The sequence below is a fragment of the Culex pipiens genome, chromosome 2, assembly GCF_016801865.2.
Source record: "Culex pipiens pallens isolate TS chromosome 2, TS_CPP_V2, whole genome shotgun sequence".
Classification (NCBI taxonomy): domain Eukaryota; kingdom Metazoa; phylum Arthropoda; class Insecta; order Diptera; family Culicidae; genus Culex; species Culex pipiens.
The window spans coordinates 68,319,730-68,344,339 of record NC_068938.1 but is presented as its reverse complement, the minus strand read 5'-3'; the positions used below and the strand labels follow the sequence as shown (position 1 = coordinate 68,344,339).

General features: G+C 32.1%; 1 protein-coding gene and 1 long non-coding RNA gene across 3 annotated transcripts in view; one reads left to right on the top strand and one right to left on the bottom strand.

Moving 5' to 3' along the window:
* LOC120414078 (lachesin-like) overlaps positions 1-24,610 on the top strand; it is a 163,202-nt gene that overhangs the window by 118,735 nt on the left and 19,857 nt on the right. For both annotated transcript variants that reach the window (XM_039575100.2, XM_039575101.2), the window contains exons 7-8: positions 66-216; positions 4,590-4,732. In XM_039575100.2, the coding sequence (XP_039431034.1) occupies positions 66-216; positions 4,590-4,732 (294 nt within the window). The remainder of the gene's footprint in view (positions 1-65; positions 217-4,589; positions 4,733-24,610) is intronic.
* LOC120414079 (uncharacterized) lies at positions 20,613-21,311 on the bottom strand. The gene is made up of 2 exons (XR_005605029.2): positions 20,919-21,311; positions 20,613-20,820 (listed from the first exon to the last, which is right to left on the bottom strand). It is a non-coding gene; the product is annotated as an uncharacterized LOC120414079 (long non-coding RNA).

Here is a 24,610-nt window from a genome sequence, read left to right as displayed (position 1 = left end):
TTGCTCACTCACCGACCCGCAATATCTACATGTATTTATCATCCTCTTACTATGTCTTCCCACAGTTCCACCCATGCTGTGGATTCCCCATCAACTGGTCGGAGTGCCGCTGAACTTCAACGTCACGCTGGAGTGCTTCACCGAGGCGCATCCGACCTCGCTCAACTACTGGACGCGCGAGGATGGCCACATGATCCACGACTCCCGGAAGTACAGGTTAGTGCGGTGCAGATTATATTAGTTTGAATTTTCACTTTTCAACAACCATTGCTGCACGAAGCTTTTTTTTGCAATTCCATTGTACCAATTCGAGATAACCAAATTATTTTATTAGGTTTTTTATAAAGTTTTATGCCGACCAAAACCACTCATAAATGGCAATTTAAATATTAGATTTTTTTATGAAATTTAGAATTTCGATTCACTGAAAAAAAAAACAAAAAATAATCAGAGATATATTGCTCGTGAAACCTTGGTGTTATTTGCCTTCCTAACCTTACTGAGGAAAGGCTATACAATCACTCGAAAAATGAACTTCTTAATTTGACCTCGTAGACCTACCTTCACGTATACCTATCGACTCAGAATCAAATTCTGAACATATGACTGTGCGTGTGTCTGAATGCACGGAGAAAAATGAGTTCCCAAAATCGTGAACAAGCGTTCATGAAAATGCGAACCTCGAACAAAGTGTTCAAATCCCATGGTACGATTTTGAAAAACGTACCATGAAATTTGAACATTTTGTTCGTGGTTCTTATTTTCATGAACGCTTGTTCACGATTTTGAGAACTCTTTTTTCTCCGTGTGTGAGTCTGTGCACCAAAAAAAATGCATTCCATTATCTCCGGACTGCCTGATCCGATTTGGACCATTTTGGTCTCATTCGATCCGTCATGGGGTCCCATAAGACCCTAGTTAATATTATTAAGTTTAGTAAAGTACTTCAAAAGTTATGCTAAAAAACAGTTTTGGCTAAAGTTCGGAAGATTGTAAAAATGTTGGTTTTTGTTGAAACCTGTCTTGTTATACATTTTTTGGGTATTTGGAAGACCTTTCCAATGAGCCAAAAACATCGAAGATCTGGCAACCCTATCAAAAGTTATAAGCACCTAAGTGTTATTTATATACTTTTTGAAGGCCGGATCTCAGATATTCCGATGAAAATGATGTTCGGGTCAATCTTGCAACCCATCGTTGCATGTGTATTCAAAAGACCTATCCAACGCGTCCAAAAGATTGAAGATCTGACAACCCTATCGATAGTCATGACTTTTGCAATTCCACTGTGAAACTGTCAACTTTTCCTGCCATTCTGGAGAAACGAAACGGCCTACTTTTCCCTACCAAAAATAACAGAATGGAAAATTAATACCTTTCAATAACAGTGCTGAAAAGTTCTACTTTTCAGCACTGAAATGGGTGCTGATAATTTGAACTTTTCAGCACTAGTATCGAAAAGTAACATTTTTCAATATTGTTTTGTTTTGAACGATGAATTTACTAAACACATGAATGTTTGACATAAAATTCCATTAAATAAGCGTTTTTCGGAATTGCAAAAAATGTTGTAAGCAACTCGTTGCAAAACTTGATTTTTTCAGAACTCGTCGTATTTATCCAACTCGGTAAACCTCGTTGGATAAATGTACAACTCGTGCTGAAAAAATCTTCTTTTTGCAACTTGTTGCATAAACTACTATTCTAGAATAAATTTTCAAAAGATCTTATCTGCATAGGGAACCCATGACTCATAGTTTGTTTTGAATATTAACCCTAGATTTATTCATTTTTCAATGTTGCCCATTGTTTTTACGCAACAAGTTGCAAAGAAAAGGTTCACCGAGTTGGAAGATACGACATCTGCTGAAAAAATCAAGTATTACGAAGAGTCCCATACAATATTTTTTACAATAAGTGTTGAAAAGTTCAACTTATCAGCATCCATTTCAGTGCTGAAAAGGAGAACTATTTAACATTTGTTTTGAAAAGTGTTTCTTTTCAATTCTGTTATTTTTGGTAGAGGAAATTAGGCTGTTTCGTCGTTCTAGAACAACAGAAAAAGTTAGTAGTTTTAAGACGGAATTGCAAAAAATAACTATTATTGTACTTCCTTCGAATGGTAACACTTTTCAAAATAAATGCTGAAAAGTGCTACTTTTCAGTACTGTAATGGATGCCGAAAAGTTGAACTTTTTAGCTCTTGTTTAGAAAAATAATACTTTTCATCATTTTTCTTATTAAACGGTTGATTGACAAAATACATGAACATTTGACTTATAAATCCAATCAAAGGATATTTTTCAGAATTGTAAAACATTTTGTATGAAACTAATCGGTGAACCTCGTTGGATAAATGTACGACTTGTGCTAAAAAAATCTACTTTTTGCAACTACTTGGATATTATAAAATGCTGGGCCAAATTAAAAAAAAAAATATTTTTTTTTGCTATTTTATAAATAAATGGCATTTAATATGTATCTCTAAATCAAATTAAACGATAAAAAATAAATAAAAATAGAGATTTTTTAAATTTATTTTAGTTACAAAAAGTGATTTAAGAAATCCGCAGAAAAAAAATAATACAAATCTTTGAATTATCAAATCATTTTTGTATGGAAATTAATGTTTGTTTGATTGAATTGTTCTATAAGTTGTTCTGTAAGTTGTGAATTCCTCACTGTTTATCTTTTAAGTCCCAAATTTCAAAACTTTTATAAATAATTCAATGTACGGATTATGGATCAGAATGAGTTGCCCTTAGATAGCACTCAAAAAGTGTAAGCCAGATTGAAAAATACAAAAATTAAAATTAGTCATTCAAAAACGGGGTGAAAGTTAAGTTAAAAGCGGCAGGTTTAAACTAATTAAATCACTCGAAAGAATGCAATACAATTTTTAATATACATGGGAGAAATTTGTTTAGATTGATCGTGGAAGCATCATTTTTTAATACTTCATCATTTTTCATACAAATATGTATTCAATTTGCATTCTGGTGACAAAAAATGTGTATCCTTATTAGGAATTGGTTCAAATTTTCAGCAAAATTAAAAATGTTTTGGTGATGATAGTTTCAAAAAAAATTAAAAAATATTTTTTTTTTCAAATTCTTTTCAAATTGCCTAATATTAAATATTTTTTTCAAATTTTTTGAATAAAAAATTAGTCATTTCCTGTAAATTTAGTGTCAAAATATCCGAAAACTATTTTAAAAAAATGTGTAAATTTTAACTTAAATAACTTTGGGATAGTTAAAAAATAAACAATTGATTAAATATTGCTTTATTTTTTATTAGTAGCGGCCTTTTTAAAAAACATCTATGTCGAATTTTGAAATTGATGTGTTTTATTTAAAAATCCAGAAATATATCGGTACTTCTGTGCGCTCTTGTACTAAGCTTGCTGGTTTTCCTATCTAGTTCTTATAGGAGAGCACAGATGCATCGATAGGTCAAATATGTATCTCAAATTTTGAAAATAAAAAAAACTCATTTGTTTTTTTTAATATCCATAATTTCAAAAATATGACTTTCACCATTTGAAAGCATTGCTAATTATTTTATTTGCAGAACACAATAAGGAAATGTTTAAGGTTATTCCAAAAATTTCAAAAAAGTCGGGTTAATTTTTTTTAAACAAAAATTATATCTTTCTTACGTTAGGAATGAGATAGAATTACAAACTCATATTGACCCATTTATTTTCATTTGCTGCAATTCGATAAGTATCAGACAAAAAGATTGTTTTTATTTTGTTCTAAAGAAAAATAAGTTTAGTGAAACAAATGTTAATACATTTCAATGCTTGTTACCAGTGTGTGTGTGTGTATGTGTGTGTGGTCCAATCCAATACCCGCTAACCGGTAGCGAAATTATGGGAAAGTATAATTTGTATCAGACTTTTTGTATATGCCGAATGCTGATACAACTTATCTCAGTCCCGGGTATTAGGTGGTGATAGCCCTCGCGCTGCTTCCAACGACCCATTTCAGAATGGCAGAGATCCTAGCGGCCCAATTCCGAGGTCGTTGGGCATTGTCCGGCCCCGCCTTAACATAGAAGCAAGCACCAGACGGATCCTTGATCTATCTTAAGACTCCCAATCCCTTCAGGCAAATCAGGGATCAGAGCGTATATAATATGAGAAGAATACATCATGTTTTATAACCTTCAAGATGGCCGACTGGTAAGAGTCCCAGACCATCAATCCAAAGGTGTGAGTTCGAATCTCACCTGACTCTGTTTCGTTTTTTGTTCATATTCAAAGTTCAAATTCTTGATTCCAAAATTTCAAAGGTACCGACCGGGATTTGATCCCTGGACCTTCTGCTTGTGAGGCAGAAGCCGTAACCATTAAGCCACGGAGCCGGTTTCATTTCAATGCTTGTTACCAGTACTCTATAATTCTCCAAAGACATAAAATCGACTAGAAATTCTGATATCACTGACACAATGTCCCTGACACACTGGAGTCGATTACTCCCGAGTATCATCCAGATTGATTACGTGTATGTCAATCCTTAAAACAGATTATTTGCCCCAATTCAATCATCCTCTCCCCCTTTCTCTCTTCCCCCAAAAAACAGGACAGAGTCCACGGTCGGCATGCCGATCTACAAGACGCACATGCGGCTGCACATCTACTACATCCAGCAGACCGACTACGGCACCTACAAGTGCGTGGCCAAGAACCCTCGGGGCGAAACGGACGGCACGATCCGGCTGTACAGTGAGTATTACCGACTTGTAGTTCCGTTCAATTTAGCTTCTTCATCTTCTTCCGGGGAAAGAAGGCTAACAAGCCTAATTAATTTGTCCTTGAGTCCTAGTCAAGAAGTCAAGCCGCTCCGATTCCGATGCATGCAATCATCCGGTTTGAAGTGTTGACCTGAAGGACGTTGTGGCAGCTGGCCATTATGTCATCGAAACTTGCTCCTGCAGCTCAGGTGTTGCTTGGAGTGGTGGTCTGGGGGAAAATCTCAAGTGTACGAGCAGCCATAAATAATGACTGCTGACAATAACAGGCTCACACAATCTCATCACAAGGCAAAACCATAAAGCTTCCTCCTTTTGAAAAGGCTTTTGTTTTCGTAGAATAAATAATTGCACAACTGCACAACATCAGGCAGAAGAAAGCGTATGCATAAGAAATTTGTTTGCCGTTTCTTGGCTTTGACTTGTGTTTGGAGCAGCCCGGAAAGCCCGGAACGATTCAAGTGTTGCTTGAATGAAATTCCGGAACACCGCAGCGCCTCTTCCGAGGGAACTCCTTCGTCATCGTTCGCTAAAATGATTTTAACGAGGCCATTTCTCCAACCCTGGAGATGCAACCCTGGCTGTGTTGGCATCGAATGTGCTCAGCATGCACTTGAACGGTGTTGGTAGAAAGACTAGGGTGGTCCTAAAATGTTTGAAATATTACCAAAAAATCAACTTCCCGAGCAGACGGAAATAACTTGGGAAAGTCAGTTTTTGATATTGTGAGAAGATCGAAATATGTTATTGGGATTAGAGGGTGACGATTCTCGAGATTTTCAATTTCCCGGGAATCGAGAGTTGAATTTGGCTATTTCCCGGGAATTCCCGGGACCCGGGAGATTTTTTTTACTACGCCAACAGTGTCAAAAATTTTAAATGAAAAGTAATAAATTTGTTTCTTTTAAATGAATTCAGTTACTGTTAATTCTTACTAATTCTATGAAACGTTAATTTGAGCAGCCTCATTGTTTTGAGGAACTATATAAAACTTTTGATTTTTTTTTCTGAATCTGCAAAAACACAATCGTTTCTTGAGTTTTTTTTTAAGACTCAAAATTGTAGTTTAAAATATTTACGAATCTTAATTCGCACTGAGTGATTTTTCAAAAGGTTCACAAACTTGTTATTAGATTTTTGTAAAAAAAATAATTGATATAGTTTATACATAATTTCCCATTTTATCGGGAATTTTGCAATATGATAACCCGAGCAGACGGAAATAACTTGGGAAGGTCAGTTTTTGATATTGTGAGAAGATCGAAATATGTTATTGGGATGATCGGATTAGTTGTTAAAATAACAAAAATCAATAACAAAGATTTGTTCGAAGAATAACTTAAACTGTTATTATGTTGTTATTGCAATAACAAACCAATAACACAGAAGGAATCATGAAGGAATAACAAGATTTGTTATTTTGTGCGGAGAGGTGGAGCAGCATAATAACAAAAAATGTTATTGAACTGGTATGTCTCCATAACAAAAAAGTTATTGTTTTGGTTTATTTGTAATTTGCAAATAAACCTGCAGTTGCCATAACTTCTCTGTACTAGTCATGGCTGCATAGTCGGCTACCTCCAAGCGACTTTGAATTCATACTTTGAAGACAACTCCAACTCTGGGATCAGGATATGACGTCAACGACGACTTCAGCTCTCTAAAAATACCCGACTTCACAGATTCCGATTCCAAGTAAAAGTTGCTAAAAATTTGCTGAAGCCGATGCAGTCTCCGAGGTCTCACTCCAGCTCGAACTTCAACGTCAGCTCCGGATTCCTGGCTCTGTGAAAATAATAACAGTTTTTGTTATTCACACTTCAAAAATTCTCAATAAATAAATCAATTCCGTTAGGGAATATAACAAAATTAAATAAAAAATGAACTCTCAAAAGTTAATTTTATCGGATTAATTTTAGCTTGAAACCCCATTTCATGGTGAAATAAATGACCCGGATAAAATTGGTCACAATTGTTTCATAGTTCTAGCCAATTTTAGTAAAATCCCTTAGGGGGTATATTAAATAATTAAAAAATCAATTTTCAAAATTTCAACTCCGACGAAATTGGTCAAAATTATCCCATAGTTCTAACCATTTTAAACAAAGTCCTTTAGGGGGTATATCAAATAATTTAAAAAATCAACTTTCAAAATTTCAACTTTTTAGAATATTTTTTGGCTTAAAGACCCCATTTCATGGCCAAAATAATGACCCCGACGAAATTGGTCAAAATTATCCCATAGTTCTTGCCAATTTTAGCAATGTCCCTTAGGGGGTATATCAAATTATTAAAAAAATCAACTTCCAAAATTTCAACTTTTAAGAATAATTTTAGCTTAAGGACCCCATTTCATGGCCAAAATAATGACTCCGACGAAATTGGTCAAAATTATCCCATAGTTCTAACCATTTTAAACAATGTCCTTTAGGGGATATATCAAATAATTAAAAATATCAACTTTCAAAATTTCAACTTTTTAGAATAATTTTAGCTTAAGGACCCCATTTCATGGCCAAAATAATGACTCCGACGAAATTGGTCAAAATTATCCCAAAGATCTAAACATATTTAACAAAAGAAAAAATAATAACAGATTGTGTTATGGTCACAAATTTTGTTATTAGGAGAGTTTTTGAAATGTATAACATTTCCTCTTATTAGCGTGTTATTAAACATTTTCAATATAATATCACTTCAATACCAAATTTTGTTATTTTATCAGAAACTGTTATTATTTTTTCTTCTTGAAGTTGAACTTCAGGATAAAATCATAACACTTTTTGTTATTTTAACAGGATTTGTTATTGAAATATTATTAATTTTGTTATTACCGTCTACCCGGGAAACAACGACTCAAGACAACAAATTAAATTGTTTTTTTTTGTAATTTTTAAGTTCAACATTAAATATTCATTGAAAAATATTTACAGTTATCAGGAAAACCCAAATGTTCACAAGAAACTAAATTGGATTGCTATGTTCAAGAGAAGATATGGAAATTGAACTTAACTTGAAAAAGCTTTTCCCTTTTACAAATAATTAGAAAAAATAATATTTGAAAATAAAACATTTGATTCCATATCAAGGGTGTAACTGCTTAATAATTTTTAAGGTAAATTTTGGGGTCCACCCGTGGGTCCACCTTTTTTTGGCTTCTCTAAATTATAGTTATTGGAATTTTTGACAAGTTAAAATATACACTTTCTGAATAAGAAGATTAGAGAAACATTGGTTTATTCGAACTTGAATATCGAACAATGGACATTCAATGTTCTTAACAATTTTGAATTTTTCAAATGTTTTTCTGATTAGTTTATATAATTTTGCGTCGATATTTATAAGTTTAAATTTCCCGGGAGTCTCGACCGAATTTCCCGGGAATCGAGAGGTCCAAAAATGGTCAATTTCCCGGGAAATTTTTCCCGGGAATTCCCGCTCGTCACCCTCTAATTGGGATGATCGGATTAGTTGTTAAAATAACAAAAATCAATAACAAAGATTTGTTCGAAGAATAACTTAAACTGTTATTATGTTGTTATTGCAATAACAAACCAATAACACAGAAGGAATCATGAAGGAATAACAAGATTTGTTATTTTGTGCGGAGAGGTGGAGCAGCATAATAACAAAAAATGTTATTGAACTGGTATGTCTTCATAACAAAAAAAGTTATTGTTTTGGTTTATTTGTAATTTGCAAATAAACCTGCAGTTGCCATAACTCCTCTGTACTAGTCAGGGCTGTAGAGTCGGGTACCTCCAAGCGACTTTGAATCCATACTTTGAAGACAACTCCGACTCTGGATGCAGGATATGACGTCAACGACGACTTTAGCTCTGCAAAAATACCCGACTTCACAGATTCCGACTCCAAGTAAAAGTTGCTGAAAATTAGCTGAATCCGATGCAGTCTCCGAGGTCTCACTCCAGCTCGAACTTCAACGTCAGCTCCGACTTCCTGGCTCTGTGAAAATAATAACAGTTTTTGTTATTCACACTTCAAAAATTCTCAATAAATAAATCAATTCCGTTAGGGAATATAACAAAATTAAAAAAAATGAACTCTCAAAAGTTAATTTTATCGGATTAATTTTAGCTTGAAACCCCATTTCATGGTGAAATAAATGACCCCGATGAAATTGGTCAAAATTATTTCATAGTTCTAGCCAATTTTAGTAAAATCCCTTAGGTAGAATATCAAATAATTTAAAAAAAGTCAACTTTCAAAATTTCAACTTTTTAGAATAATTTTAGCTTAAGGACCCCATTTCATGGCCAAAATAATGACCCTGACGAAATCGGTCAAAATTATCCCATAGTTCTAGCCAATTTTAGCAAAGTCCCTTAGGGGGTATATCAAATAATTAAAAAAATCAACTTTCAAAATTTCAACTTTTTAGAATAATTTTAGCTTAAGGACCCCATTTCATGGCCAAAATAATGACCCTGACGAAATCGGTCAAAATTATCCCATAGTTCTAGCCAATTTTAGCAAAGTCCCTTAGGGGGTATATCAAGTAATTAAAAAAATCAACTTTCAAAATTTCAACCTTTTAGAATAATGTTAGCTTAAGGACCCCATTTCACGGCCAAAATAATGACCCTGACGAAATCGGTCAAAATTATCCCATAGTTCTAGCCAATTTTAGCAAAGTCCCTTAAGGGGTATATCAAATAATTAAAAAAATCAACTTTCAAAATTTCAACTTTTTAGAATAATTTTAGCTTAAGGACCCCATTTCACGGCCAAAATAATGACCCTGACGAAATTGGTCAAAATTATCCCATAGTTCTAGCCAATTTTAGCAAAGTCCCTTAAGGGGTATATCAAATAATTAAAAAAATCAACTTTCAAAATTTCAACTTTTTAGAATAATTTTAGCTTAAGGACCCCATTTCACGGCCAAAATAATGACCCTGACGAAATTGGTCAAAATTATCCCAAAGATCTTAACATATTTAACAAAAGAAAAAATAATAACTGATTGTGTTATAGACACTTAGAAACTTTTCCATTTGTGCGATTTGTGGTAATTTTATTTCTAAGTCAGTATACCGAACGAATAACAAATTTTGTTATTAGGAGAGTTTTTGAAATGTATAACATTTCCTCTTATTAGCGTGTTATTAAACATTTTCAATATAATATCACTTTAATACCAAATTTTGTTATTTTATCAGAAACTGTTATTATTTTTTCTTCTTGAAGTTGAACTTCAGCATAAAATAATAACACTTTTTGTTATTTTAACAGGATTTGTTATTGAAATATTATTAATTTTGTTATTACCGTCTGCCCGGGTTTATTTTTCAAATAAAGTCATCGTCACTACAATTTTTGACGGCAGAGATTTTGAGAAAAGTCTTAAATTGGTAAGAACAAATACCAAAAACATCCTCCACAAACTCACTGCTAATATACCTTAGTGTTCAAACAGCAGCGTTGCATTTAACATGTGTTTGTATGTGTTTCTCATCTTTGTGTTTGGGTAGGTGTTTGGAAGGCGAGATTCATTTTCCCCCGAGGAAAGTGCCGCTCAACAGGAAAACAGATGGGAAGACTTAATGAAATTTCGTTCGTTTGTATTTTGCTGCTGTTGGTGGAAAATGTTGGTCCCATTTTCCTCTGCCAACGTTTCCGATTTCCCCCCGTGGAATGCACCTGACTAATTAACAATAACAACAAAAACACTTTGCAGCGACAAATTTATGATCCAACGTCGTGCCAACCCTCACTCCAATCAATGGAATTGTTGTCCTTTTTGGGAAATTAATTATATTGCAGCGCGTGAAGTCTGAAATTGGAATTTAATAATGGTAGTTAAAACTGTTACAGAGAAATTTGTACATATTTTATTTGTTATTTGGAATAGTCAGCTTTGTTTTTTTTTGCTTTGTTCACATCAAACCTTGGAAAAAAAAAATCTTGACACATTCTCCGGCAATGTACACCTTGGGATGAATTTTTGAAAAGCGTGTATGAGCTATTTGGATATTTTTCCTCGATTCTAGACTACTTGAAGCTTCAAAAATCATGGTTTTCATTAGTCGATCATTTGAATATCATTTTGTACAAGTTGGTTAAGTTATGTATCAATTCGTGATAAAATCATCGTTTTAAAAAATTTTTCTAAAAACTCCTGGTTTTCAGCGAAATAAAATCCAAAAATTATTCTTTTGATTGCATTTTGTAGGTTTTTAGATGTAGTAAACGGAAATGTCATGGATTTGCCGTTTATCTTAAGTTAAGTATTTTTTCGAACTAGTGTAAGTTTACCATTTTATTGCGTTGCAACGTCACGAAAAAGGGACAGTTGTTTATGCCAACAGAAAACTAAATATTCAATCATTTTGATATTTTGGATGCTCTTTGTACTTGGAAAGAGCTTTCAAATGCAACCTAGAGCGACTAAATTGGTTGTCTAGATCCAAAGTTACAACAGGTTTAAGTTTGCGTTGCAACGTCACGAAATTTTAAATCATATTAGTCACATGGCAAAAAAGGTGTATGCGTAGTTGGTTTTTGAAAATAAAAGGATACTAAATATTATATATTTTTTATTTAATGTTTCCGAGCATATTTACAGAAGAATTGTACATGTGTCATTCACAAATTCCGTTACTTAAGTTTGTATGCAACTCGAATAGGTATATTATGAAACTTGTTGAACAAATCAAAATAGACCGATAGACCAGGGGTAAAAATTCTAAAACTTTCTTAAACGTAATCACGTGGTAGCTGAATGGTCCCTTTATGATAAACTGATTTACGTGAGGGTTCATTCTAATACAACGCAACGATTTTTTTATCCCACACCCTTACCTAGGCCAAATTACATTAAAATTCACTAAACAATAAAAATCACGTGATTCGATTGTTTTTTTTACAAACTTTTGTCACTTTGTTGTTGGACGAACCCTTACCTAAATAAGTTGTATGCATCGTTTAGTTGTTCGCAATTTAAAATGTTATGTTGCGCAGGTAAACAGTTTTATTATTTCCTCAAATTTTATTTAAAAAGCACAAAAGTCAACAAAATAAGTTACGTTGTTTGCAGATCACCCCTTAGGGGCCATCAACAAACGATATGGGCACTTTATTCATAAATTTCAGCCCTCCTGAAAACTTGAAGCTCCTCCTCCCTTCTAAAACTTCCACGTGTTTTGTAAATTGCTCAAAACCATTAAAATATTAAGGGAGCGTTCTTGCATTACGTAACAAAACATTTATATTTTTAGACCCCCTCCACCTTCTGGTTATACATTTCCGATACATTTTTTTTGTATAAATCTTGGACCCCCCCTTGATATTACGCCGTTACGTAATGCATGGACGTCCCATTACATGGATAGAGGAGGGGAGAGGGGGGGAACCTTCGTGATAATGGAATATTGCAAATATTGCATTGGAAAACTGTGTAAATCGTACTGCTACTGTGAAAGCGGTATAGGGAGAGGGGGGGAGGGGGTTTTACATGGGCGGGCCAGTCAATTCACATGTCCTTGTACTGTGTATAATGTCTTATAATAAAATCTTAACCTAAAGTTGTTCAAACTAACAAAAACTATGATTTATTTTGAAACTAAAATTTCGTGACGTTGCAACGCAACGAAAAACCCTGTTTTCAAAAACAAAGCGTTGCAACGTCACGGAATGTAAGTGGTCTTTAAAAATCGAGGTTTGATTTTTTCGTAAAACTAATGATTGCATTCGATTTGTTGGTCAATTTTATATTAAAAATGGAAGGAGAACTCAAAATTTGCCGTTTAACAGAGCAGAGTTAATGGCAAAACATAAATTGGGTCAGGATTGAGAAAAAGTCACGCGTTGCAACGTCACGCTACATATTCCCCTCTCAAAAATAGATTATTTACCTAAAATAATGTTTCAACACTGCTTCTTATAGGAAATTTAATGCCCTTTCCGAATCTGTAATAACATATATACCTTTTTTATGTATTTTTTGAGTTACAGCCGAAATACTGAAAAAAGAAAAGTCAAAGCGTTGCAACGTCACGGCGGAATGTGTCATAAGAAATTTTCAGAACTTTGCAAAATAATATGTTCTGGACCCATGAACTCATGGACAGAATTTTGAAAAGTCGAAAAACTATAAAAGGCTGTTTCTTCGGAAACAGCGCTTTTGCAAAATTTCTGTAGAAAACTTTTCGATTGGAAATTTGATTATACATTCTAAACAGCTGTTAAAAAATTTAGTAGGATTTTTAATTATAAAAACAAAACTTTTGTATTAAAAAAAAACTTTTTCGAAAAAAAACAAAACATTTGTTTTCAAATAATTATATGAATCATAAGTTGCAGGTTTTTGTCTTTGAACACATCTTGAAGAAAATCAATAATCTGATAAAACAAATTCTGGGAATTTAATATGTGAAAAAAAAAATTAATTAAAAATATATTTCTTTTCCGTCTGCAAATTTTTACTGATTGGTACTAATAATTACCTACAACTTTGCCCAAGACTTGGTGTCCAGGATTTCCTCCAAAAGATACAGATTATTGAATATTTCAAGTTTCAGCCAAATTTACGGAATAAGGGCAGAATTGCAGAAGTTTTTTCAAGATATTTATTTTTGTATTTTTTAATTTAGGCGAAACTTTGTCCATTTCAAGTCAAGTCCGATTTCAAGTCAAACCAACAGAATCCAAATCAAATGTGCTTCGATTTGGCTTAAACTAGGCTTGGGAGTTCCATGGCTAACATTGTACTATATTTTTTTGTCCGTCGATTAGAGTTGTGCTATTCAAAATAGAGTGGTCTAAGAAAAGCAGCTGAATATATTTTTCTTTGCATTTTTTGAATGTTTTACGCAACATATCCATTAATGGTGAATTTGCACTAACAGGATTCTGAGATATAATTTTAGGAATAAAAATATCGGCATTCAGTACATTAATTGAAAATAACGCACCATGCGTTTCCAGCAAAATGTACTGGGAACTCATTTCTATGGAGAAGTGGTGGTGGTTTTTTAGTTCGACTGATATACCGAAATCCGGTAACATTTAAAAAAAATCTATTCACCGAATCTTGTGTATGAATATTCGCCATTTTTGAATAGGTTATGTAAAATATTCAGAAAAATCATAGAAACACATTTCAGCTGTGAGCGCTTTAGTGCCGTGACCTTCAAATCAGCAAACAAAGTTTTCATATGATCTTCAAGTCTATTCAGCTATGTTTTTAAAATGACTGATATTTTCATTGAAGCCCAACTAATCACTTTTCTTTTGAATCGTGGTAAATTAAAATTAATACAGCCGTTCTGGATATATATTTTTTTGTAGGTTCATCCTAATCGCAACACACAAAAAATACGGGTCTAATTATTTTGGCAAAGGAACTCTCATGCTAAGTTTGAGCTAAATCGGATCTGGATCCTTGAGGTTTGCGTGGAATCACTGAAGTTTAATGGTATTGTGTCCATATAGAAAACCCATATCTTGTAAGGCAAAGAAGACCTTATAAAAGACCTAGTAAACTTCATGTAAAAACATCAATTTAACGTAAACCACTCATACAAAATAATACCTCCTACATAAAATCTACCCACGTCAGCCTAAAACTACTTCATCATCCTGGGCAGATTAATCTTGCTGGGTGCTAATTGGAATTTAATCTTCTCGGCATCCCATTTGATAAACTTTACCATGTCCGTGCCGATGTGCGTTTGTTAATTATTATGTTACACACAAGAGCATCCAGTTCTAGGAAACGGCCTGCTTCTACCAGCTAACGAGGATACACGAACCATCCAATTGTTCTGCCCAACATCAGATAAATTATTTCCCTTGTGATTTGAGAACTTCCTACTGCAAAGGATAGTAGATTCATAACTCTTCTGGCTCGTTGAGTAGAATCTTGCTAGGACAAGATTTCATTTACACTTTCACAAAATTGATCATTTTCAGGAAATTGTAATGTTTATTAGAAAATTATTTTTCTTCAACTGTGTTTCCACATATAATATGTGATCATCTCTAAACAATTCCCGATAAGCAATTTACACACTGCTGAAATAATTATGTTATCCTTAGCCTCGTTGGTAACGAAAGGAGCAACACGTCACAGTACAACAAGAGGCACGAAGCAGGAATATTTTGCCGAGAAATGTCTGCCGCACCGAAAAATGGCGAGTGTTGTCATGAATAAAAATGCCTCCTAATAAGGCCAATTATATTCAGCACGCGTTTGCTTCTTCTTCGTCTTCTTCAGCCATCATCGGTATCATCAACACCAGGTGGCACTTCCGAATCGCCCAAAAAAATGTGAAATTTGTTGATTCTATGACAATTTGCAAACTTCCTGCGATAAAATTCTGGCTGTTTTCCTACTCTTCCCAACGGAAAGTCTGACTCTTGAGTGAATTTTCATCTCAGTACGACGGCAATCGAACTCAATCAACTTGTGGCGAAAAAAACTTCAAACGTCATCGGTCGACCACAAGCACTCTACAATTACGAAAGTTCTCTGAGGGGGAAGTTGTTCCTTCTTCTGGTCAGCGGATTGGAGGGACTTCCCACAGGAAATGGGTAGACGTCCATTCGATAAGATGTTATTAGAGTTGAATTTTTGCTTTTCCTCGCTGCCGTCAGCTCTCCAAACTGTTCGTTATCGTGCGATGTAACTTCTTTGCTGCGAATTTGGAGTTTCGTCTTGGGAGATTTTATAAAGTTCATAGGCGTCTTTGAATTAAAATTTTCCATTATATATTTTGCTTCGAAAAAAAAACTAAATATATTTGTGCATACAAACTCAAACAATGTAATGAACATCGTTGCTTTCTATTATAGAAAGTTAGATTTTTTGCATTTTTGAACCAGAGCTCCATTATTTACCATAACTAAATTGTGATTTCATGAATACTAGGTATTAAACGAATTGAAGTAATTCTTCTTGCACAAACCTATTGAAAATATTGAATTATACCGATTCAAGCTTCATCTCATTCAAAAATGGTATACAAAAACTTAAAAAATCTTAATTTTGCTTCGGCATCAAAGGTTTATTATCTTTTTTCATTAAATAACATCAATTATTCCTTAAAAAGCTTACCAAAATTTAAATATCGAAAACTCTATTTCCAGATACTTTAGAAATTGATATTATCAGATATAAATCTTAATATCAAATTTTCTGATCATCTGATGAACAACACCAAAACTGAACAATAAATTGAATTGAACAAAATTATGTTGAGTTTCTTCATTTATCTATATTTCTCAGAGCATTTTCAAACAAATTGTTCCAAAAAGTTAGGAAAATGTATACTTCCGCTTGAATTTCGGGAATTCCCGGGAAATTAACAAATTTCCCGGGAAACGGGAAATATTTTTTTCCCGGCAAGGGAAATTTGACGCTCTAATTCCCTATGTCAAAAGAAGCCATTTACCATCATTAGTTCTGATCAATTTGGTGTTTTGGCAAAGTTGTAAGGTTATGATTGAAATTTTTCAGAAACAAATGGTACACAATAGAGCAATTCTCTACCAAAACTGGAAATGGATTTTATTTGTATTTTTTTATTTGGCTCAAACTTTTTGGGGGCCTTCCCTAGGATCAAATAAGCTTTTTTGTGTGATTGGTTCACCCATACAAGTCTCCATACAATTTTGGTTGCTGTCCATACAAAAATGGAATTATTCAAACAGCTGTAACTTTTGAGTGAATTTTCTGATCAATTTGGTGTCTTCGGCAAAGTTGTAGGTATTGTTGAGGACTTTTGAGAAAAAAATTGGCACACGGAAAAAAAATTGCAGATTTTTTTATCAACTTTTTTTCACTAAAACTCAATTTCCCAAAATACGTATTTTTTTGATTTTCGAGATTTTTTGATATGTTTTAGGGGACAAAAATCCGCAACTTTTGAGCCATAGAGAAACATGGTCAAAAAATCTGCCACCGCGTTATGAATTTTTGAAAAAATAGTGATTTTTGGAAAAAATCTTTTATTCAAATTTTTTATTCCGTGTACCAATTTTTTTCTCAAAAGTCCTCAACAACACCTACACCCAAAATTCTGAGTCGAGAGAATCGTTGCCTCAAAATTTATTGAGGGCTCAGCGCCAAAATCGAGAGAATAGTGCTACCAACGCACACCACCATAACAAATGAGTTCATTTGTTAATTGAAACAATAAATCTCCAACAAGTTGCATACATTGACATCTGACCACTCCTTGTTCACCAAGCTGTGGTGGCCGAGGCAGTTAAGTCATTGAGTTAGTGTGTCAAAGGTCTCTGGTTCGAATCCCGTAGTCGACACTTTTGGTATTTTTGTTTTGACGGATGAACTTTTTTTGCAAATGAACCTCGATAGAATAATTCTCTCGCCAATCTCGAGCTGTGTTCTCTGTGTCCGTGAGTGGTTCCACTATTCTCTCGACTCGAGGCCATTTTTCTCTCGGACAAGCGCTGCCCAGTTTTGGGTGTACAACTTTGCCGAAGACACCAAATTGATCAGAAAATTCACTCAAAAGTTACAGCTGATTGAATATTTACATACCTATTTTGTATGGACAGCAGCCAAAATTGTATGGAGACTTGTATGGGTGAACCAATGACGCAAAAAAGCTTATTTGGTCATAGGGAAGGCCCCACACAAAGTTTAAGTCAAATAAAAATATACAAAAAATAAAAATGGTCGAAATCGGCCGATTTCGTAGAGAGTTGCTCAATAGTGTGTTCTAAAAAAGGCGATATTTCCGGAAACCTTCAGACTCACCTGGATTTCAATAGGTTTTTGGCACCGGAAAAATGTTTCCATACAACGATAAATTCCCAAAAATCGATTAGAACCCGCGATTTGCGATTTACTGAATAACAGTCTATTTTCATAAAAAAATAACATATTTGTTTTAAAACCTTGAAAAATGCGTTCAAATTACCCCGTACATCACTTTAAATCATAGTTTAGAGTCCTATCAATAATTTTCTGTATTCATATTGACCCAGGAAGCCGTCATTTTTCATTGGCAGCATGTTAAAGTTGGAAAAATAACTTTTTTTGCCTGAAATTTTTACGAATTCCTCTAAAAAATCCATCTTAGAAAAATGTGGCATAAAAACTAATACCATCATCTTGTAAGTAACAATTTGCTGAACAATTTTGTTTTTTTACAATTAGTTTTTATCAGATAGAGCCAAGATAGAGACATTTTAGTAAAATAAAAAAGGCGTATATTTATAATTCCCTATGAGAATTTAATTTTTATCACTTACACCACTGTTTCAGCTACTGCCAGCATTTAATATGTTTCCAAACTTTTGCATTGTTTTGTAACATCAATCTACAAGCAAAATATATAGTTTTCATTGATTTTACTGTGTGACATAAGCGCCATTATGTGTTTTGAAATATCAGCCATTAGTACAAACCAATATTTTTTTTCAAGATTTTGATTAAAATTGCTTTTTAAAGAAAAATAAATAAGCTCCATAAGCATATTTCCAGTCTGAAGTAAATTATACTTACCAATAATTTCACGTTCTGCTGACCGATTTTCAATTGGAATTTTCAATTTTTTTTAAGATATTATAGAAAACTATTTGATCCAAAAATTGTTTCAAATGATAAAAAAAAGATTAAACCCACTTCTTGAATTTAGTTAGTAATTTCCGAAAAAATGCTTTTCAAAAATGCTTTGTGAAGAAAAAAAAACCTCGGAAACACACATAATTTTTTTAAAATTATAAAATTAATTTAAATAAAAGACCAGAAACTTAACACATATTTTATGCTATTTGTAATTATGCTGAGTTATACTGACAGAGTCTGTACTGCACTGAAATGCGTTCCTTCTGGTAAAAAATATGCACCACCAAAAATCACAGTTTTCAATGCTACTCTTCCACAATTTTCTACAGAAGCTTCTTCCCAGCTGGTTGCGGATGAGTGCCGACTTGCAACCCCACGGGGAAATATGGTTTTGCATAATAAATTCGTACACTTTTCCACGACGACTCTCGGCACAAGCAGCAGCAGCTAGTAGTGCCTGCAGGGAAAACTTGTAAAAAACTGCTCGCTCCCTCTACTACCTTATAGATGTCTAAGAAACCACGTGGGTGTGGTGCCTGTTTGGCTTTGGGGGTTTCATTTTAGATGATGATATTATGTTTCTTTCAGCGTGGCTCGAAATTAATGTTTTCCTAAATAGCAAGGTGTCAGGGTGCGGCAGTTTTTATCCTTTTCTGTTCCAGCAGTGGAAATGCCGATCCAAAAGAAAAACCAGGAACAACGACTCCAGAGAGCTTTCCCGACCTCGTTAGCGAAGTTCAAGATCTTTCTGGCCCCCAAACTCTCGAAATTCACCGTCTGGGGACATTTCTCTAGACCTCCGTCAAGAGGCCTCTTTCTACCGCGCAACTTGCGAGACAGTTCCGCACGGCTGGCGGGCACAGTCGTGGCCAAAATAGACAAGTTTTGCTGGCAATAGCGAGCCGTCGAACACGCACGTCAAGTTGGGGTCTGATAACCAGGTTTTTTTCTCTTTTTGTGCGGCGAGTTTGGCTGGTTCTCAAGTGGTTCAATTCGGTTCTCTTTCGGAATGACATCTGCCGGGGTGACATGATGAATGTGTGGGGGGCAACTCGGTTGTGTGGCAGTTTGATGAAATTGGAAAATGAAATGGGGGTTCTTTTGGAATAATTCTTGGTTTGATTGTACCGTCCAGACTCGATTATTCGAAGGCCTCGGAAAAATTTCAATTTCAGAAATTTGAATTTGATGTTTGAATTAAGAAAGTTAAATAATACGAAAAAAAAGAGTGTGAGTATTGAATTCATGAAAAATAAATTTTCGACTTTTTGTTAGATGGTAAAAAGTAATAATCAATTAGAACAAAAAACATAAAGTTTCTGGGTATTTTTACAATTGAGCAATTCTCTACAAAATCGGTATTTTTTCTTAAATTTTAATTTTTGTCATTTTTAATCCAGCTGAAACTTTTTTGGTGCCTTTGGTATGCCCAGTGAAGCCATTTTGCATCATTAGTTTGTCCATATAATTTTCCATACGAATTTGGCAGCTGTCCATACAAAAACGATGTATGAAAGTTCAAAAATCTGTATCTTTTGAAGGAAATTTTTGATCGATTTGAAGTCTTGGGCAAAGTTGTAGGTATGGATACGGACTACACTGGAAAAATATGATACACGGTAAAAAAATGGTGATTTTTTATTTAACTTTTTGTCACTAAAACTTGATTTTCAAAAAAACACTATTTTTATTTTTTTTATTATTTGTTTTATCATGTTTTTTTGCAAATCAAGCTTTAGTGACAAAAAGTTAAATAAAAAATCACCAATTTTTTTTACCGTGTATCATATTTTTTCAGTGTAGTCCATACCTATAACTTTGCCGAAGACACCAAATCGATCAAAAAATTCCTTCAAAAGATACAGATTTTTAAATTTCCACATATCATTTTTGTATGGACAGCTGCCAAATTTGTACGGAAAATTATATGAACGAACTAATGATGCAAAATGCATACCGAAGGCATCAAAAAGTTTCAGCCGGATTAAAAAATACACGCAACCGAGATCGGAGGAAATTTGTGCGGAATCCCTCTCGAACCGCGCGTGAAATGCCTCCACGCACGGACAGGCGAGAAATCCCGTTCGAAGCTTGTGAGGGAAATCCGCTTGAATTATTTCAAGCCTTAAAACCCGAAAACACTTACACAAGGAAACCTATTTTTTATTGGTATTTGTGTTTATCCGTCTTTTGTGTATGTATTGGTGAGCTTTAATGGCGTGTGTATGTGTGTGTGTGTCAAGAAAGTCGTTCTTCTTTTACTTGTTCTTTTTCGAAATAAAAGCTGTAGAAATTAATTATTTCACTTTTTTATTCATGATTTTTTATCCAAAGCATCACTTTTCACCTATTCCACACATTATTTCATTTATCCTGCCTGTTCCTGCCGGAGTTCTGGTATCAGCTCACCGAAAATCCTTCGTCGTGGACAAATCCGCGTTTTTTGACATCACTATCAGCACGAACAGCATTCCGAAGGTTTTCCGAATCAGCAGCCGAACCTGAAAACAAAACCAAAAAACATCAATTTTCTAACTTTACTTTATGATTCTCACAAATTGGACTTTTCTTTTGTCTCAAAACGATTATAAAAGCTTACCTGCTTTACAATACATAATTATTGACCGAGTTTTTCCAATTTTATTCGAAAACCAACTGTTTTTTGCTGATTTCTGTCGTCACACGACCGCCATAAAAAATCACAAGAGCAAGACGGCTGGGCTGTCAGTGACGGCGACGGCTGCTCTGAGTGTGTGCGAGTATTTGTGAGTTTTGATTTTGACAAGGGGCAGTTCCTAAGCAACGGTTACTGCTTGTTTTGATTTGGAGCAATCCCAAAACTACGTAGATACATTTTTACTGTCCATTTTTTTCACTTGTTACAGGTTCTCATTATTTTAACTTTCAAGCAATTGTAATAGTTAAATCCAAAGGCCGTTGCAATTGTAAAATTGTAAAATTGTAAAATTGTAAAATTGTAAAATTGTAAAATTGTAAAATTGTAAAATTGTAAAATTGTAAAATTGTAAAATTGTAAAATTGTAAAATTGTAAAATTGTAAAATTGTAAAATTGTAAAATTCTAAAATTGTAAAATTGTAAAATTGTAAAATTGTAAAATTGTAAAATTGTAAAATTGTAAAATTGTAAAATTGTAAAATTGTAAAATTGTAAAATTGTAAAATTGTAAAATTGTAAAATTGTAAAATTGTAAAATTGTAAAATTGTAAAATTGTAAAATTGTAAAATTGTAAAATTGTAAAATTGTAAAATTGTAAAATTGTAAAATTGTAAAATTGTAAAATTGTAAAATTGTAAATTTGTAAAATTGTAAAATTGTAAAATTGTAAAATTGTAAAATTGTAAAATTGTAAAATTGTAAAATTGTAAAATTGTAAAATTGTAAAATTGTAAAATTGTAACATTGTAAAATTGTAACATTGTAAAATTGTAAAATTGTAAAATTGTAAAATTGTAAAATTGTAAAATTGTAAAATTGTAAAATTGTAAAATTGTAAAATTGTAAAATTGTAAAATTGTAAAATTGTAAAATTGTAAAATTGTAAAATTGTAAAATTGTAAAATTGTAAAATTGTAAATTGTAAAATTGTAAAATTTTAAAATTGTAAAATTGTAAAATTGTAAAATTGTAAAATTGTAAAATTGTAAAATTGTAAAATTGTAAAATTGTAAAATTGTAAAATTGTAAAATTGTAAAATTGTAAAATTGTAAAATTGTAAAATTGTAAAATTGTAAAATTGTAAAATTGTAAAATTGTAAAATTGTAAAATTGTAAAATTGTAAAATTGTAAAATTGTAAAATTGTAAAATTGTAAAATTGTAAAATTGTAAAATTGTAAAATTGTAAAATTGTAAAATTGTAAAATTGTAAAATTGTAAAATTGTAAAATTGTAAAATTGTAAAATTGTAAAATTGTAAAATTGTAAAATTGTAAAATTGTAAAATTGTAAAATTGTAAAATTGTAAAATTGTAAAATTGTAAATTGTAAAATTGTAAAATTTTAAAATTGTAAAATTGTAAAATTGTAAAATTGTAAAATTGTAAAATTGTAAAATTGTAAAATTGTAAAATTGTAAAATTGTAAAATTGTAAAATTGTAAAATTGTAAAATTGTAAAATTGTAAAATTGTAAAATTGTAAAATTGTAAAATTGTAAAATTGTAAAATTGTAAAATTGTAAAATTGTAAAATTGTAAAATTGTAAAATTGTAAAATTGTAAAATTGTAAAATTGTAAAATTGTAAAATTGTAAAATTGTAAAATTGTAAAATTGTAAAATTGTAAAATTGTAAAATTGTAAAATTGTAAAATTGTAAAATTGTAAAATTGTAAAATTGTAAAATTGTAAAATTGTAAAATTGTAAAATTGTAAAATTGTAAAATTGTCAAATTGTCAAATTGTCAAATTGTCAAATTGTCAAATTGTCAAATTGTCAAATTGTCAAATTGTCAAATTGTCAAATTGTCAAATTGTCAAATTGTCAAATTGTCAAATTGTCAAATTGTCAAATTGTCAAATTGTCAAATTGTCAAATTGTCAAATTGTCAAATTGTCAAATTGTCAAATTGTCAAATTGTCAAATTTTCAAATTGTCAAATTGTCAAATTGTCAAATTGTCAAATTGTCAAATTGTCAAATTGTCAAATTGTCAAATTGTCAAATTGTCAAATTGTCAAATTGTCAAATTGTCAAATTGTCAAATTGTCAAATTGTCAAATTGTCAAATTGTCAAATTGTCAAATTGTCAAATTGTCAAATTGTCAAATTGTCAAATTGTCAAATTGTCAAATTGTCAAATTGTCAAAATGTCAAAATGTCAAAATGTCAAAATGTCAAATTGTCAAAATGTCAAAATGTCAAAATGTCAAAATGTCAAAATGTCAAAATGTCAAAATGTCAAAATGTCAAAATGTCAAAATGTCAAAATGTCAAAATGTCAAAATGTCAAAATGTCAAAATGTCAAAATGTCAAAATGTCAAAATGTCAAAATGTCAAAATGTCAAAATGTCAAAATGTCAAAATGTCAAAATGTCAAAATGTCAAAATGTCAAAATGTCAAAATGTCAAAATGTCAAAATGTCAAAATGTCAAAATGTCCAAATGTCAAAATGTCAAAATGTCAAAATGTCAAAATGTCAAAATGTCAAAATGTCAAAATGTCAAAATGTCAAAATGTCAAAATGTCAAAATGTCAAAATGTCAAAATGTCAAAATGTCAAAATGTCAAAATGTCAAAATGTCAAAATGTCAAAATGTCAAAATGTCAAATTGTCAAATTGTCAAATTGTCAAAATGTCAAAATGTCAAAATGTCAAAATGTCAAAATGTCAAAATGTCAAAATGTCAAAATGTCAAAATGTCAAAATGTCAAAATGTCAAATTGTCAAATTGTCAAATTGTCAAATTGTCAAATTGTCAAATTGTCAAATTGTCAAATTGTCGAATTGTCAAATTGTCAAATTGTCAAATTGTCAAATTGTCAAATTGTCAAATTGTCAAATTGTCAAATTGTCAAATTGTCAAATTGTCAAATTGTCAAATTGTCAAATTGTCAAATTGTCAAATTGTCAAATTGTCAAATTGTCAAATTGTCAAATTGTCAAATTGTCAAATTGTCAAATTGTCAAATTGTCAAATTGTCAAATTGTCAAATTGTCAAATTGTCAAATTGTCAAATTGTCAAATTGTCAAATTGTCAAATTGTCAAATTGTCAAATTGTCAAATTGTCAAATTGTCAAATTGTCAAAATGTCAAAATGTCAAATTGTCAAATTGTCAAAATGTCAAAATGTCAAAATGTCAAAATGTCAAATTGTCAAAATGTCAAAATGTCAAAATGTCAAAATGTCAAAATGTCAAAATGTCAAAATGTCAAAATGTCAAAATGTCAAAATGTCAAAATGTCAAAATGTCAAAATGTCAAAATGTCAAAATGTCAAAATGTCAAAATGTCAAAATGTCAAAATGTCAAATTGTCAAAATGTCAAAATGTCAAAATGTCAAAATGTCAAAATGTCAAAATGTCAAAATGTCAAAATGTCAAAATGTCAAAATGTCAAATTGTCAAATTGTCAAAATGTCAAAATGTCAAAATGTCAAAATGTCAAAATGTCAAAATGTCAAAATGTCAAAATGTCAAAATGTCAAAATGTCAAAATGTCAAAATGTCAAAATGTCAAAATGTCAAAATGTCAAAATGTCAAAATGTCAAAATGTCAAAATGTCAAAATGTCAAAATGTCAAAATGTCAAAATGTCAAATTGTCA